This window comes from Lathyrus oleraceus, chromosome 3 (assembly GCF_024323335.1).
Source record: "Lathyrus oleraceus cultivar Zhongwan6 chromosome 3, CAAS_Psat_ZW6_1.0, whole genome shotgun sequence".
NCBI classification, from domain to species: Eukaryota; Viridiplantae; Streptophyta; class Magnoliopsida; order Fabales; family Fabaceae; genus Lathyrus; species Lathyrus oleraceus.
In genome coordinates, this window is record NC_066581.1 from 320,009,035 (window position 1) to 320,023,207 (window position 14,173).

Here is a 14,173-nt window from a genome sequence, read left to right on the forward strand (position 1 = left end):
AGAATCAGCCAGAAACAAAAATTGTTCAAAAAAAGTTAGCTGCAAACTGCATCACCAAATAGAGAGCAAGCCCTTCACAGTGAAGAAAGCTCTTGACAGGCTGCCACCAATGAAACAACATCTGCCACGTGTCATAACCCTAGAAGCTCATCAGCCTATGCATTAGATTCTGAAAATGGGTGATGTCATGTCATCAATCATATCCAAAATCTATGTTTCCTTTTGTAGAAAGGTCACTGTTATAAAAAAAATAACAAATACTAAATTGAGCACTTCAACTTTTTTTTCTTAGTTTCCAAGTCAAGAGTGGCGTTTGTGATGACGCTTTCATGCAGCAATAGTTCAATATACAAATCATAAAACCTCTTTTAAACCCTTAGAAAAAATACATACTCCAAAACTATACACAAAAACATAAGGAACTTAGTTGTATACCTCTTCAGTAACATAAAGCGTATGAAGATTGATACTGTTTCTGGGTCAGTTTTTTTGTTCTAAATTCATGAAGTTTTTCTTTGTTAATAGAAAACTAACAAAATTTTGTTGTTTATTTGCTTGTTGAAATGGCTGCAGAGAAAGGAAATCACGCAAGAGACGCAGTGGTGGAAGAAGGGACTCAGTGGAAGATACTCTTGAGAAGTGGAAGAAATACAATAAGCAACAGCAACAAAAACTTGGATGTGGAGATAATGGAGCTGAAAAGATTCACAAAGCTCCTGCAAAAGGTTCAAGAAAAGGGTGCATGAGAGGTAAAGGTGGTCCTCAGAATTCAGATTGCAATTTCAGAGGAGTTAGACAGAGGATTTGGGGTAAATGGGTTGCAGAGATTCGTGAGCCTATCAATGGTAAACATATTGGTGAGAAAGCAAATAGGCTTTGGCTTGGTACTTTCTCTACAGCACATGAAGCTGCTCTTGCTTATGATAAAGCAGCTAAGGCTATGTATGGACCTAGTGCTCGTTTGAACTTTCCTAGTGGATCACCACCTTCATCGTCAAGTGGTGGTTCTGTTGATTCTTTGAATGGTGAGGAGGATCTTGCAAAAGTTGAAGAGTTGGAGGGTAATCTTCATCAGTCTGATGAAGAGAATAAGATTCTTTCTGAAGATTTTGTTGCTGATGACGACTCGGTAGAGGAATTGAAGGACGGGATAATAGCTGGCACTGTCCAATGTAAAACCAATAAGAGATGTAAGAAAATTGTTCATCAAGAGTCCTACAAGAATGTTAAATCTGAAACACGTGGAGAAAACGAACTGCTAGAGAGTGAATCAGAGAAGGTTTTGGAGAATTCTGGCATGGGTGGAGAGTGTTATCATGTACAGAAGGAGTATATAGATTTAGCCATGAACTCAGGAGCTGATTGTGGATCTTCTGATATAGCAGAAAATGGGATTCTGGTGAAGAGTGAGGAAACAATCAGAGGATCAGTGGAGGATTTGGAATCCTTTGAGTTGAACTGCAACAACAATTTCCTTGGAAACCTGCACAATATGCTTCCAGATATCAATCCAAGACCAGATTCTGAGTATTCTAACATCAAAACCGACGCTTCTCTTGCAAAGACACATAAGAATGGACATTTTGATGAGATGAAAAATGAGCTTAAGGGATTGGAATGCAAGCTGAGAGGCCAATCTATTGATTGCGAAAATGACGAGGCTCAGAGATTACCTTGCGTGCAGGGAATTCGTTTGTTTGGTGGTGGCAGTGTTGGACCAATTGAAAGAATGTCCCAAGTTGAGGCTTTGAACAACAATACTAATAAAAGCAGTAATTTAAAAGAGAGAGGAAATAATGGAAGTGCACCTCATGGATTTAGTTCAGAGCAAAGTAGGAAGCTGAGTGATCTTTCTCAACAGCTCCAGAAATTGGGAGGTTACTTGCCTGAAAATTGGAATAATATGCAGTTTGCAGATCTTGAAGTTGGTTATGATTATAGTTTCTTAAAACCTGATTATGATTTTGGCTTACTAGAAGAGCAGAAGTTGCTAGATATATGTTTTTCACATATAGGATCTTAAAGTTTCTTGCTGTTTACATGGTTTTTTTTGTTTTTCACTTTGGTGAGGTTATTTGTAGCAGAGTCTTTTTTTCCCACCTCAGTGATTCAAGTAATACCATGTTTCTGCTTTCTATTCAGCATCTCAATAATGTAAAGATGCTCTGTGTACTATGCTCTGTGTACTATGAACTTTCAATTGAATTATAATTATAACTATGACGCCCTTTTGTACCTTTTGGAAGAGACACTTCTTTACATGATACTCTACCAATCCATAATATGAACTTCATGTACACTTTGGTCTCTAAAATAGTCTCTAAAATAATAATAACTCTTATTACTTTGGTTGTCTAAAGCCTCCTAGTTTGTCTCCTTTTCAAAATTTATCTTTTAGTCTCATGATGGAGCACATGACATGACATGATATAGGGATTCATGTAAGCAATTGATGTACCACATGGCCTTATACATGCATAGTTATTACTAGTTACTATGTGACAGCAGTTATTCAGTTACACACTATTGGTGATAGTTCACAAAAGAATCAAATTATGAAGACACAAGAATGATTTGTGAAGAAATTAATATATTTAGATATTTATTTACAGAAACCTTCATGAACCAAGGCAACACATTCATATTTATTAAAAATATATTTCCTAAAGAAAGAAACTAAGACCCTCTAACCTATTTTTTCCTAGAAAGACTTTATATTTATATAAGATATAGAAGAAATTACAGAGCACATGCCATTACCGACACCTAGCTCTAAGATGCAGCTTCCTTCAGCAATGAAAATTGCAAAATGCCAGAAAGTTATAAGATTTGACTTCTATGGTACAGCTTCCTTCATTAAACGATTTTCTCCATCACTGTGCTCATTTAGCCATTCAAACTCTCTCGTTCCAGAAAGACTTTGGCATTTGATTTTCAGCAATTTCTGCCACATTCTAATAAAATATTAGTCCAGTACTGCTACTGGATTCTCTTTGAGTGCAAGGATTTAGCAGGAGAGGATGCAAAGCAAGTATCCTCGTATTGGATCTCTTGAAAATCAGTCTTCTCCTCCATCTTTATACCATATCACATTCCATGGGCCGCTTTTGCTGCTTAATCTTAAAAAAAAAATGAAAAATAGACATATTATCTCTATCAAAATCTTCTCATGGAACCCAACAAGTATCCTGCTTTCTCCCCAATCCCAGTAGGATTGATTAAGACAGAAGAAAAAAACTAATGATCGAGATTCAAGACATCGTGTCAATTCCGTTTAAACCAATGTCTCCTGTATCATTCTACTATTTCTGGTTGTGCTGGGATCCAAATATGAATAGTACACTGCATTGCCCATAAAAATAAATTATACACTTTACCTCCAAACTCCAGCTAGAACACGCAATGTCATGAAGAGAAACAATCCTGACCAGATTCCAGGAAGTCCAACTACTGGAGCGGCCACCAGCATGAAAATTGAAGAAATTAATCCAACCAGCACCTGCAAAAGCCAAAAAAAAAAGTAAGAAAGAGGGGGGAAAAGAGGGAGTACAAAAGAGAATCAGTTAAGAGGATGAAACAACTTGAAATGTCTAAGCATCTAATAATCATTGAAGTAGGTAATTACCATAGAGTAAGCAGCATATTCAAAGTCTGATACCCCATAATAAATCCCATCAATAACAAATGCCAAAGCATTCACTGGTTGAGATCCAGCTACGAACTGCACACATGGGTAAGTTTCAGATTCTTCAAACAACAATGCTATTACGGAAGGGTATGATTCTGTTAGACCTCTTATAAAGAATATTTATGTGGCCAGTAGGCAGTTATTTATTTTTGTTAGCAGTTACTGTTTTTTAATAATTAATAAATAGTAGCAGTTATGTAATAGTGTGTATATGTATTATGTCTCTGTTGAGATCTTTTCTCCATAGAACATTCAATAAACTTCTATTTTTATTCCGTAAATACATTTTTTATACCAGTTTCTATTAGATTCAACAATGTTGTCGACGGCGGAAGACCACAAATCTCCCATATAACATGCCATTACGGCCTATGGCACTGCCATGGCAGGCATTCCCTCATAAACTGCCTATGGCGATTGTCCAAATATCGCCCACTTCAAGTTGGTGCCATGGCAGCCATTTAACAACACTTGGATTCATCCATATAAAATGAATAACAATCTGAATCTAAACATTAATTTCAATTAAAAACTAAAAAGACATCCAAATGAAGTTCATTTCAACTCATAGCCTGCGGCAATCAAGCAGCTATAGAAAGTAATTCTCGACAAAAAAATTGTGATTTCTTACCCATATACCTGACCGGGTAACATCTAGAACTTCTGAGTCCGAGCTAAATAAGGTACAAAATGCTCCAAACCCAACAAATAAGATCATCGACAAAGTGATTCCAGCTCCTAAACCAATCTGCTAGAAATGTAGAAGAAAAGGAGATCAGAAGAATTATGAATCAGTGTATGTCCTAATCTGATAATAAAGGGAAGCAGATTATGGGGATAAACAACCACTCAATCAGTAACCTGTATCACTCTATATATGACGAGGCGTGCTTGCTTGTAATTTCCCATTGAGTAACTACTGGCAAGAAGAGCCTGCAAAATAAATGCATAACATGTCACAAAGTTTCCGTCAAACACATTGCACCCATTAATAATTTTCAAACAGTTTGTTTGTGTCTGATTTCTAAATAATAGGAATTCCACTATTGGTAGACTTTGTAGCATTTCTATCATTTTAAGAAGTATAATAATACAACCAATTCTTTCAAAACCTGTCATTTTCCAACTGTTTTTTTAATAATAAGAATATTGGAACTTTTTGCTAACGTCATTCTACTATCGTGTGGAATGGAAAAATATGGATTTTGTCATGCAATACGTGACAGTATTTTCAGCCGTGCTAAGAAAGTTGGATCAGTTTTCTCTTGTCAGCAAGCATTTCAAACTTGATGATACCCAATTTGTTTGATTTAAAGGTCGGGGAAAGCCCTTTAATATTCAACATTCTGCACTTCAACATTATAAAACTGTATTTTTCTGGATTCATGTGATTTGCAAACTGAACGAGCTAAACTACCTATGTTATATGCTTTGATAATTAAGTCTTGTGTAAACATTGGTTTATGTGAAAGACTCTCAATTTTGGACAATATGTGGCCTAAACATATGTGTATAAATAGGTGCAGTCCTCATCTTACAAGCCGGTTTTGTAGGGTTGAATTAGTCTTAAACCACAATTCTAAGATGATATCAAAGTCCGGTTCAAGATCCGTTGAGCCACCGACTATCAAGTTTCTGCTATCAAATCATCCACCATTTATATCCACGCACCAAACCCTTAGTGTTGGGCGTGAGGGGATGTGTTAAGAGTCTCACATCGGACAATATATGGTATGAAAATATATTTTTAGGGTCGTCTTAAGTTTTTGAAGATCCAGTGTAGGTTAGCCACATTTCAACTGTGGCAAAACAAATAGAGGTCATATTTATCCATAGTTTAACCGTGATATTTAACTACGGTTTAACCGTGACAAATTTTGGATCTTGTGCGGTAGTCCACCTTGCACGCCCTTAAAATGGTTTTGTTTATAAGTGGAGAAATCTTCACCTTACAAGTCAGTTTTACGGGATTGTGTTAGACTCAACCACAATTCTAAAATAGTATCAGAGCCCGGACCAAGATTTGTTGGGCCTCTTGATATCAGGTTTTCTCTATCAGGTCAACATATGTTTATAAGTGGGGGTAATCCTCACTTTACAAACTGATTTTGTAGGGATGAATCAGATCCAAGCACAATTCTGAGAGTATATATCTGAATTAATTAAATGACCCTTTATAAGCCAAAGCAATAGTATGATCCAACCTGACCAGCCAGTGCCAGAGCATCGGTGAGCAAAGAAATAGACAGCCAAACTTGCATGCAAATTTCATGGCCTGCCATAGGTATAGGGCCCTGCTTAGCTGCCAAAGATGTTGTGAGTGTCATAGTTATAAACACAGCCAAAGTTCTGGCAATTAGAAGACCACCTACAAAATGCAATAAAATGTAAAAATTAATCTGCAGTACTCTTTACCTCGCATGTCTCTTCTGTCAAGAAATAGCGGTTAACCAAGTAAAACATTTTCAAGACAATGAACATCATATTTTGTTAAAAATGCAGAAGTATGCATTGTCATAATTCATTCATCAACAACAAAAATTTCTCACTAGATGAGGTTGGTAACAAGGATTACATGATGTGATAATTTCATATATCATGTTCGGTACTATTTAAGCATATAATCAACAAAAACCAAAAGTTATGTTATTCACTTGTATTTAATTGATTCATTTTAAAGATACAACAATATTGAGATACTCGGTGAATAAAATTTAAAATCAGCTCCCAAGCGCAGTTGAAGTGTGTCTAGGAAAAATTCAAAGATATAATGCTAAAACTGTTCAATAACTTTCCATTAAACTATCATCATTTCATTATCATTATTAATTTCTTTGAAGGACATGGACAGTCAAAAAAACAATTCAACTAAATTGAAAAGCAGGTACCAGATTTCAGATAGCTGAAAAATTTTGTTCCGTCGAAGTCAAAAGGGATTAGCAGGACTTTGCAATTCAAATTCCATAGAAGAATGAAAGCTATTAAATATCTGATGAACAAAAAGAAAATTTATGATAAAAGCAGAAGATCACATGAATAAAAGGACATGTGCAAAATGCACATATAGTATTAAGTTTACCGCACTCCTGACATACTCAGAGATCACTGTAGCAATTGCAGCACCACTAATGCCAAGACCACAAAGAAATATTAATATTGGATCCAGTATGACATTAAGAAAGTTTCCAGCACCTGACATGTCAAAGATAAGCTTTTGTCATTTATACATCCAGAAAATCTTTTACCTAGAATTGCAGTCGTATTTCTCCATATCAGCACTGGCAGGGCTGCAGGGAGCATTTTGCAGATATGAACATGTAAAAACAAGAAATTGGCAGCTCATAGAGAAGAATAGTAGTAAAAAGTTATATAAAATCACCAGGGAAATCACAGATATAAACTAAAAAACAGTTACAAAATTGGTAGAGGATCTGCTTGTTATTCTATGGAGAAAGAAAGAAAACTTCAAAAGGTTTTCACAGTTAATAGCTATTTGATTTGCTCAATCCCCAGTTCATTCATGATTCCTTATAGTAAGATCGTGTTGAGCCTGCATTTAATATAGTAGGCCAAGAAGGTCTTTACCATGAATTTGAGATGTTCCTATCGCCAACAAAGTTAAAATTTTCTTAAAAGTATAAACAGCAGATAATTATGATTTCAGCAATTATGTCAGCTATGCAATATTCATTACTTATTTTCCATGGATCATCTCTGCCAAGGATACTTGTTTATGATTCAAATTTACAAAATCTGTACAATTTTGTCTCTTTTATTTATTTATACATATTTCAGAGGCGTGCTGAAGTGTTCATTTTTGGATAAATAGAACTATTTAAAGGCTATAAGTGATTGTAACTGGAGTCAACTGTATGCAACTTATGAGTAAATGGAGAAAAAGAAAGAGAGGGAGGGAGAAAGCTGTTGCAATACTTGCCAACGGCATATAGAGGCGTCTTTGTATCCTTAAATCCACGAAAAGTTCCTTGTGCAGCTAATGCAATCACAATTGGTAGAGCACCAAAAGCCCTCAATGTAAGAAAATGCTCGGCAGGTCCACGCATCGGAGAGTCCTGTACAGCATACGAAGTAAAACTCATTTATATAAAAATGACATATCCATGAAGAGCAGTAGAAACTTTTTTCAATTTTTATAACCTCAAACCAACAATAAAGCAACAAAAGGCTATGATATATTTCTTGTTAAGCATAGCATAGAACTGATAACTGATGAATGTGATGCATAACTGTAAATTTCTAATGATTGGTAACATTTCACTTTACAATATGAATAATTAACTGACCACAACTACAGAATGCAATTAGACTTGAAAACTATGCAAAAAAATTACAAAACTTAAAGTTAGGCAGGAGAACCATTTCCGACACAAATAAAAAGCTCTGTTTAAAATAAAAACTATTTTACACCGAATTTCATTTTTTTCATCTCAATATTTCCATGCTTCATGAAAATTGAAAACAGTTATGCACCACTATAGATGATAAAATGATGGGGAGAGAAAAATTTCATTTGTAATTATCTATGAAGCACGGACACCTCAAACACGACATCGACACCGACACATCAATTCTGATAATAATTTGAAAATTGAATAAATTAAAGATAATTACAAGCATCGGCGTAGGTGTAGGTGTCCTACACTGACACAGGTGTCGGTGCTACATAGGTAAATATACCAATAAAACAATTTTATAAGCAAGTTATTTCATGTTTATGAGCAAAATCAAATTAAATTCAAAATATCACTGTCAATTAAGATGGACTTTGTTTGTAGCTCTACCTCTTCAGTCTCCACTAAAGTTGTACATAGACAGATAGCTGGTTAAATAAATGTGCATCTAGTATTTGCAACCATCAATTTTTATTTATTTATTTCATTTTCTTTGTTTTGGGTTGGCGAGGTTGTTTTTCCTGGTAAATTGCAGACTTAGAAGAAATTCAAACATGAAGAAAGATAATACAAAAACTAGGCAATATATGGATCAATAATCAGCTTTGACATACAGCAGCTATACCCATGATAGTCATAAGAGTGCCAGAGCCAAGTGAGAGTGCTACAGTTTCAGCAATTCCAAGAGCTGCAGCAAGTGCTAAAGATGTAGATACTGATGAAAGGAGCTTCTTGCGTTGGAAAATGCCTGAGAAATTTACCACAACTACATGAGACCAAAACTATCCGTTGATATATTTGATCAAGAAAACCTATAACCATATCCATGAAAACTAGACATCCTACCAAAAAAAACTGTGAAACCATTCAGGAAAATTTTCATACCATTTTCCTCAGTTCCACCAGAATCTTCCTCCTTTCCAATCAGCGCTTGCTCCTCGGCAACAAAGGAGGTAGTAATATTAAGTAGAGGAACATTGAATACTTTCGACACTAGATTAAACACAGAAGCTGAAACCCCAACTGCAGCGAGTTCAACAGCTCCTGTATATTGAAAACTAATTAATAAAGAATTCTTTCTGAAACAACAATCACTCCAAAACAAACAAAAACAAACTCATACAAAATCCAACCCTCATCATCATCATCATAAAAACTAAAATCATTAAACTAATCTCCGCGTAAGTACCTATGTGTCCGACGAAAGCTGTGTCGATCAACGATGCAATCGGGTCAGCTGCCAGTGCAACGGCAGCAGGCAGAGCAATGGACAGCATTTCCATTCCAAGTTCATCAAATTTAAACCAACCATTTCTGTTCAATATTCATAACCGAATCATCAATCTCGAATGTCCTAATAACTAAAGTAAGCACATAACTTAAATAGTATATAATCATTAATCAATTTCAGAATCACAATTATGCATAAACAAACCATTGGCGAAAAAATTGATCAAAAGGTACCTGAACTGAGGAAGTAGAGAAGGGGAATTAGGTGGTAGAGTATCAACAGAGTCATCATCATCAGTGATGGGATTCTTGTTGTGAGGAGAAGCTCTGAGTGAAACACGAAGTCGAAGATGAGGAGGAGGAAGGGTTATGGTTAGTGTTGTTGGAGATTTCAATGGTGTTGGGGATTTGAAAGAGGGAATGCAATTGCAAAGAAAACATGGAGAAGAAGAAGACGCCATTTTTAATTTGAGAGGGAGCATGACATGAGAAGAATGAATATCTAAGTTAGAGTGACAATTTGACAGAGCAGAGCCAAACAAACCATAACCGTATATTTGCTTTCTTATTTATTTATTTCTTTTGAATTTCAACTAATACGTGTATTTCTTTGGCTCATAAATAAATGAGAAATGACCATTCCTTTTATATATCGGATTTTTTTTAAAAATAACCAATATTTTCTAAAATAATTTCAAAATAACAATTTTTTTAAAATTTTTTCTAAAATAACCACATTTAAAAAAAGATGTGTCAGATGAACTGGCGCATCTGTTTTGTACTAAGAGGAGGCGCCTAACGCCTTGGCGCCTCCATTGGAAGTCTTATGAGGAGGCGTCAATGCCTATGGTGTAACACCCTTCTAAAATACCCCAATAATTAATTAAAACAACAAATATAAATCAGAGTAGATATGCAATTAAGGGTGTCACACTTGACACTTCACACCATTCACCAAAATAGTTTGTCATGCTCATTTATTACTCAAAATAAAATATTGCACAATTCGCAGCGGATATGCAAACCATGTAACACATTACTCAACAACCAAATGAAAACAAGGTAAAACATCCCGTCCCGATGTTACATATACCAGAGCATGACCCACTAAGGAACTACACTAGACTCCAAGCACTAGCTTCTACTCAATCACTGCTAAGTAAATTAACATAGTTGTAAGGGTGAGTTCCTCAATCGATATAATAAGCATTATAAAATATCATGTAATGCTAAGTAAATTAACACATTTCATCACCCTAATCAGACCACACATTCAGCAACGGCAACATCAACTCAAAATCATACTCAACACAAACACAAAACACACGTATAATATTGGAATACATCCATTCATATTATACGCCATACATACATTATGCAATGAGACTCCATGCATGCGGTACCGACTATTCGTGAACACATAGTTCAACCTCACCGATCAAACCCAGATACGGCTACCAAGCTCACTAGTCCCACTCATTTGAGACCTAGTGACTCACTCACTAATTCCTCACCATGGGAATTAGCTATCACCATAAAGGTCATGCTATACACGCTAAATCACCTAGCATGCAAACATCAACAACAATCCAAGATAGACATATGCTCACACTCTAAGCCATAAATAGTCCATTCACAATTGCATACATAACAGATACATTCACAGCATTATGCATACCATCATACATCATCAGCATGTTTATCACAGAATCATATCATATCATGCCAAATAATAAATCACAGTATTAGCACACTCTACTAATACCTATACTGCTCAAAACAACGGGAATTGATCCCTACTATATCATACATCAGCTAATTTACATCACTCAGCTGAAACGACCAAAAACTGCACAATAACAGCTCAGAAAAATCCAACTTCTGCCCATACGCGTATGCCTATGCCCATATGCGTAAGGCCCATTTCCTAGCCAATCCCATACGCGTATTGCCTGTCTCATACGCGTATCCTACGCGTACCACCTCTCCCATACGCGTACTAACAGAGACAAAACTACGTTAGAATCATCATCTTCTTCATCCATACGCGTATGCCTCACCCCATACGCGTACCAGGCCATCTCATACGCGTATGGCCTAGTGATTCATACGCGTATGACCAGAAACCAATTTCCAGATCTGCTATGGGTTTTCTCTGCTACGAGATTTCTCAGATCCAACCTCCCACAGTCCAATTTCACACAGCGTTCGTTCATATTATCTAACACAGATCATACCCATTCAATTTCACAATTTCTAACCTTATTACATCTAATTCCTACGAATTTTCTTCAATTATAAACCCATATCTCATTCATCCATAAGTTCACAATTTGCAACATTCATCATCCTAATTAGAGTCGATTCAATGGTTTATTACTACCCATTACATGTTAACCCATAATACCCATTAAACGACGATAAACCCCCCTTACCTGAGTTAATCCGGCGATCCTTTAGCTTCAAGCTTTTCCTTTTCTTCAACCCTTGTTCTCTTGCTCTTCCTTTTTGCCCTTTTCCACTTTTCTGTCGCTTCTCCCTTTTCACGTGAAAGAAAAAAAAAACCTTTTTACCAAAATGGGACTTTTTACTGATTCCAACTTTATATTCCAATAATAATCCAATTATTTAATTAAATTAATAAATATACTATTAACTTAATTTAAATAATTATCATATTTTATCGGGGTGTTACATATGGCGCATGCATTGTGCCTCATGAGGATGCGCCAATGCTTATAGCGCCCGCATGTCTTGACATGCTTAGGCACCTAGTCTCTTGGCGCATGCATTTTATCTCTCCTCTATATAAATACCTCGCCTTGGATGCAATATTTTTCACACAAAATCTTCCCCTACTACCATATTTTCTTTCATTCAACTCCACTCTCCTTTAAGGGGAGATTGTTGAGGGATGGAGTTTCTTCCTAAGAAATCTCCGATTGCACGTTGCACCGCAGCCTAACTTATGTTTGATCTCCAACAGACACCCTTCAATCATCAATGCATATAATAACATTGATAATGACTGGCAAGATCCTCCTTCGACGCATGTCTTCTGTATTATACATATTGCTCAGAATTTCATGCGAGAAATCAAAGATAAGACATTGCGGAAGAAGGTTGTCAACTCAGTTTACGCATTATCAGAACCTTCTTTCAAACACTACCCGAAGAAATAAGATTGTCAAACGCAGATGCAGTACGGTGGATCGACAATATTCCATTGGAGAAGTGGACTAGGGCATACGACAATGGTCAACGTTAGGGTCACATGACAACAAATCTTGTGGAATTAATGAACTCTGTTTTCAAAGGCATATGTAACATACCTATAACCGCTTTGGTGCAGGCAACATATTTCAGGCTAGGGGCGTTATTTGAGACAAGACGTTCCAAATGGAGTTCAGTGTTGCAATTTGGGCAGTTGTTCAGTGATGCTTCAATGAAATTCATTAGACATGAAGCTGCCAAAGCAAACACACATGTGGTCATGGTGTTTGATCGCACTAAAGGTTGGTATAGTGTTGTCGAGTCCATGGATCACAATGAGGGCATGCCGATGGGACTGTACAGAGTCGAACTAGACAGACGTTGGTGCGACTGGGGAAAGCTCCAAGCCTTTCGTACGCCCTGCTATCATGTCATTGCGCCATGTTCAAAGGTTCGAATAGATCCATCTTACTTGCTATGTGACGTTTACAAAGTCACCAGCCTATCAAATGTTTATAAAATTAGTTTTTCCGTAGTAGCAAAAGAGGATTATTGGCCAGAATATCAAGGGGGCATCGTCTGACACAACGAAGTTATGCGAAGGAAGAAAAAGGGTCGCCCAAACAGTACCCGCATTCAAACCGAAATGGATACGGCGAATAAAATAATTAGATTATGTAGTTCATGCCGTCAGCCAGGTCATAATCGTACTAACTGTCCTAGTATTGGAACGAACACAACCAGATAAATTCACATGTACCTCTGTTGCAATATATGAAAAACTAAGTTTATTTCATATTATAAGTTTGTGACGAAAATACCATTACATAAACAATAACGCAAACAATTAAAACAACTACAATACAAGAACTATGCGATTACAACCATCAAAACAATTTTGAACATGTAATGAATCATCCTATGAACGTCTCGGTCAGTCTAAATATCCACTCATTCACGCACTTCTCCGTTTTGGTTGAATGTGGACACAAGTCATTGGATTCTTCTAATACTTTCACCATCTCTAATTTCTCCATCTAACCAATTGTTCAACGTCTGATTAAGACGTTCAAACGAATCTATATTCCAGAGTCGAATCTTTATAGGAGACGCAATGACGGAAAATATTAAGTCGGCATTTCGCTTGTGAATGTATTCAGACATGATTAAAACACAAAAACTTGAAGGTGATGGGAGTTGAATGAAAGAAAATATGGTAGTAGAGGAAGATTTTGTATGAAAAATATTGCATCCAAGACGAGGTATTTATTCAGAGGAGAGATAAAATGCATGCGCCAAGAGGCTAGGCGCCTAAACATGTCAAGACATGTAGGCGCCATAGGCATTGGCGCCTCTTCATGAGGCACAATACAGGCGTTATAGGCATTGACACCTCCTCATGAGGCTTCCAATGCAGACGCCAAGGTCTTAGGCACCTCCTATTGACACAAAACGGATGCGCCAGTTCATCTGGCGCATCTTTTTTAAATGTGGTTATTTTGGAAAAAAAATTGAAAATTTTGTTATTTTGAAATTATTTTTGAAAATGTTGGTTATTTCAAAAAAAAATATCTCATATAAATATATATATATATATATATATATATATATATATATATATATATATATA

General features: G+C 36.2%; 2 protein-coding genes across 4 annotated transcripts; one reads left to right on the forward strand and one right to left on the reverse strand.

Annotated features, from left to right (window-relative positions):
• Positions 1-245: 245 nt before the first annotated feature.
• Positions 246-2,223, forward strand: LOC127127399 (uncharacterized). The gene is made up of 2 exons (XM_051056579.1): positions 246-479; positions 574-2,223. The coding sequence occupies exons 1-2, from the start codon at positions 457-459 to the stop codon at positions 2,021-2,023; spliced, it is 1,473 nt and encodes a 490-aa protein (XP_050912536.1). The 5' UTR covers positions 246-456; the 3' UTR covers positions 2,024-2,223.
• Positions 2,224-2,573: 350 nt separating this feature from the next.
• LOC127127398 (protein DETOXIFICATION 44, chloroplastic) lies at positions 2,574-9,935 on the reverse strand. Of its 3 annotated transcripts, none has more exons than XM_051056576.1 (13): positions 9,565-9,935; positions 9,290-9,414; positions 8,986-9,144; positions 8,715-8,848; positions 7,626-7,761; positions 6,784-6,880; positions 6,577-6,677; positions 5,893-6,056; positions 4,550-4,621; positions 4,320-4,436; positions 3,626-3,721; positions 3,378-3,499; positions 2,574-3,119 (listed from the first exon to the last, which is right to left on the reverse strand). In XM_051056576.1, exons 1-13 carry the CDS (start codon positions 9,810-9,812, stop codon positions 3,059-3,061), a joined length of 1,632 nt encoding a protein of 543 aa, XP_050912533.1. In that variant the 5' UTR covers positions 9,813-9,935; the 3' UTR covers positions 2,574-3,058. The 3 variants fall into 3 exon arrangements, 2 of the variants coding, with proteins under 2 accessions (XP_050912533.1, XP_050912534.1); XR_007805340.1 differs by having other exon boundaries at positions 3,051-3,119; positions 4,328-4,436; XM_051056577.1 differs by lacking the exon at positions 2,574-3,119 and having other exon boundaries at positions 3,278-3,499; positions 4,328-4,436.
• Between the last annotated feature and the right edge of the window lie 4,238 nt (positions 9,936-14,173).

Excerpts from the sequence above, each read along its gene's own strand:
- LOC127127399 (XM_051056579.1), top strand. The coding sequence starts at position 457 with ATGAAGATTGATACTGTTTCTGG. Across the intron at positions 480-573 it reads AAGATTGATACTGTTTCTGG|AGAAAGGAAATCACGCAAGA; the intron begins GTCAGTTTTTTT and ends AAATGGCTGCAG.
- LOC127127398 (XM_051056576.1), bottom strand. The coding sequence starts at position 9,812 with ATGCTCCCTCTCAAATTAAAAATGGCGTCTTCTTCTTCTCCATGTTTT. Across the intron at positions 6,678-6,783 it reads ATTGCTACAGTGATCTCTGA|ATATTTAATAGCTTTCATTC; the intron begins GTATGTCAGGAG and ends TTTGTTCATCAG. Across the intron at positions 3,722-4,319 it reads TTACCCGGTCAGGTATATGG|TTCGTAGCTGGATCTCAACC; the intron begins GTAAGAAATCAC and ends CCATGTGTGCAG.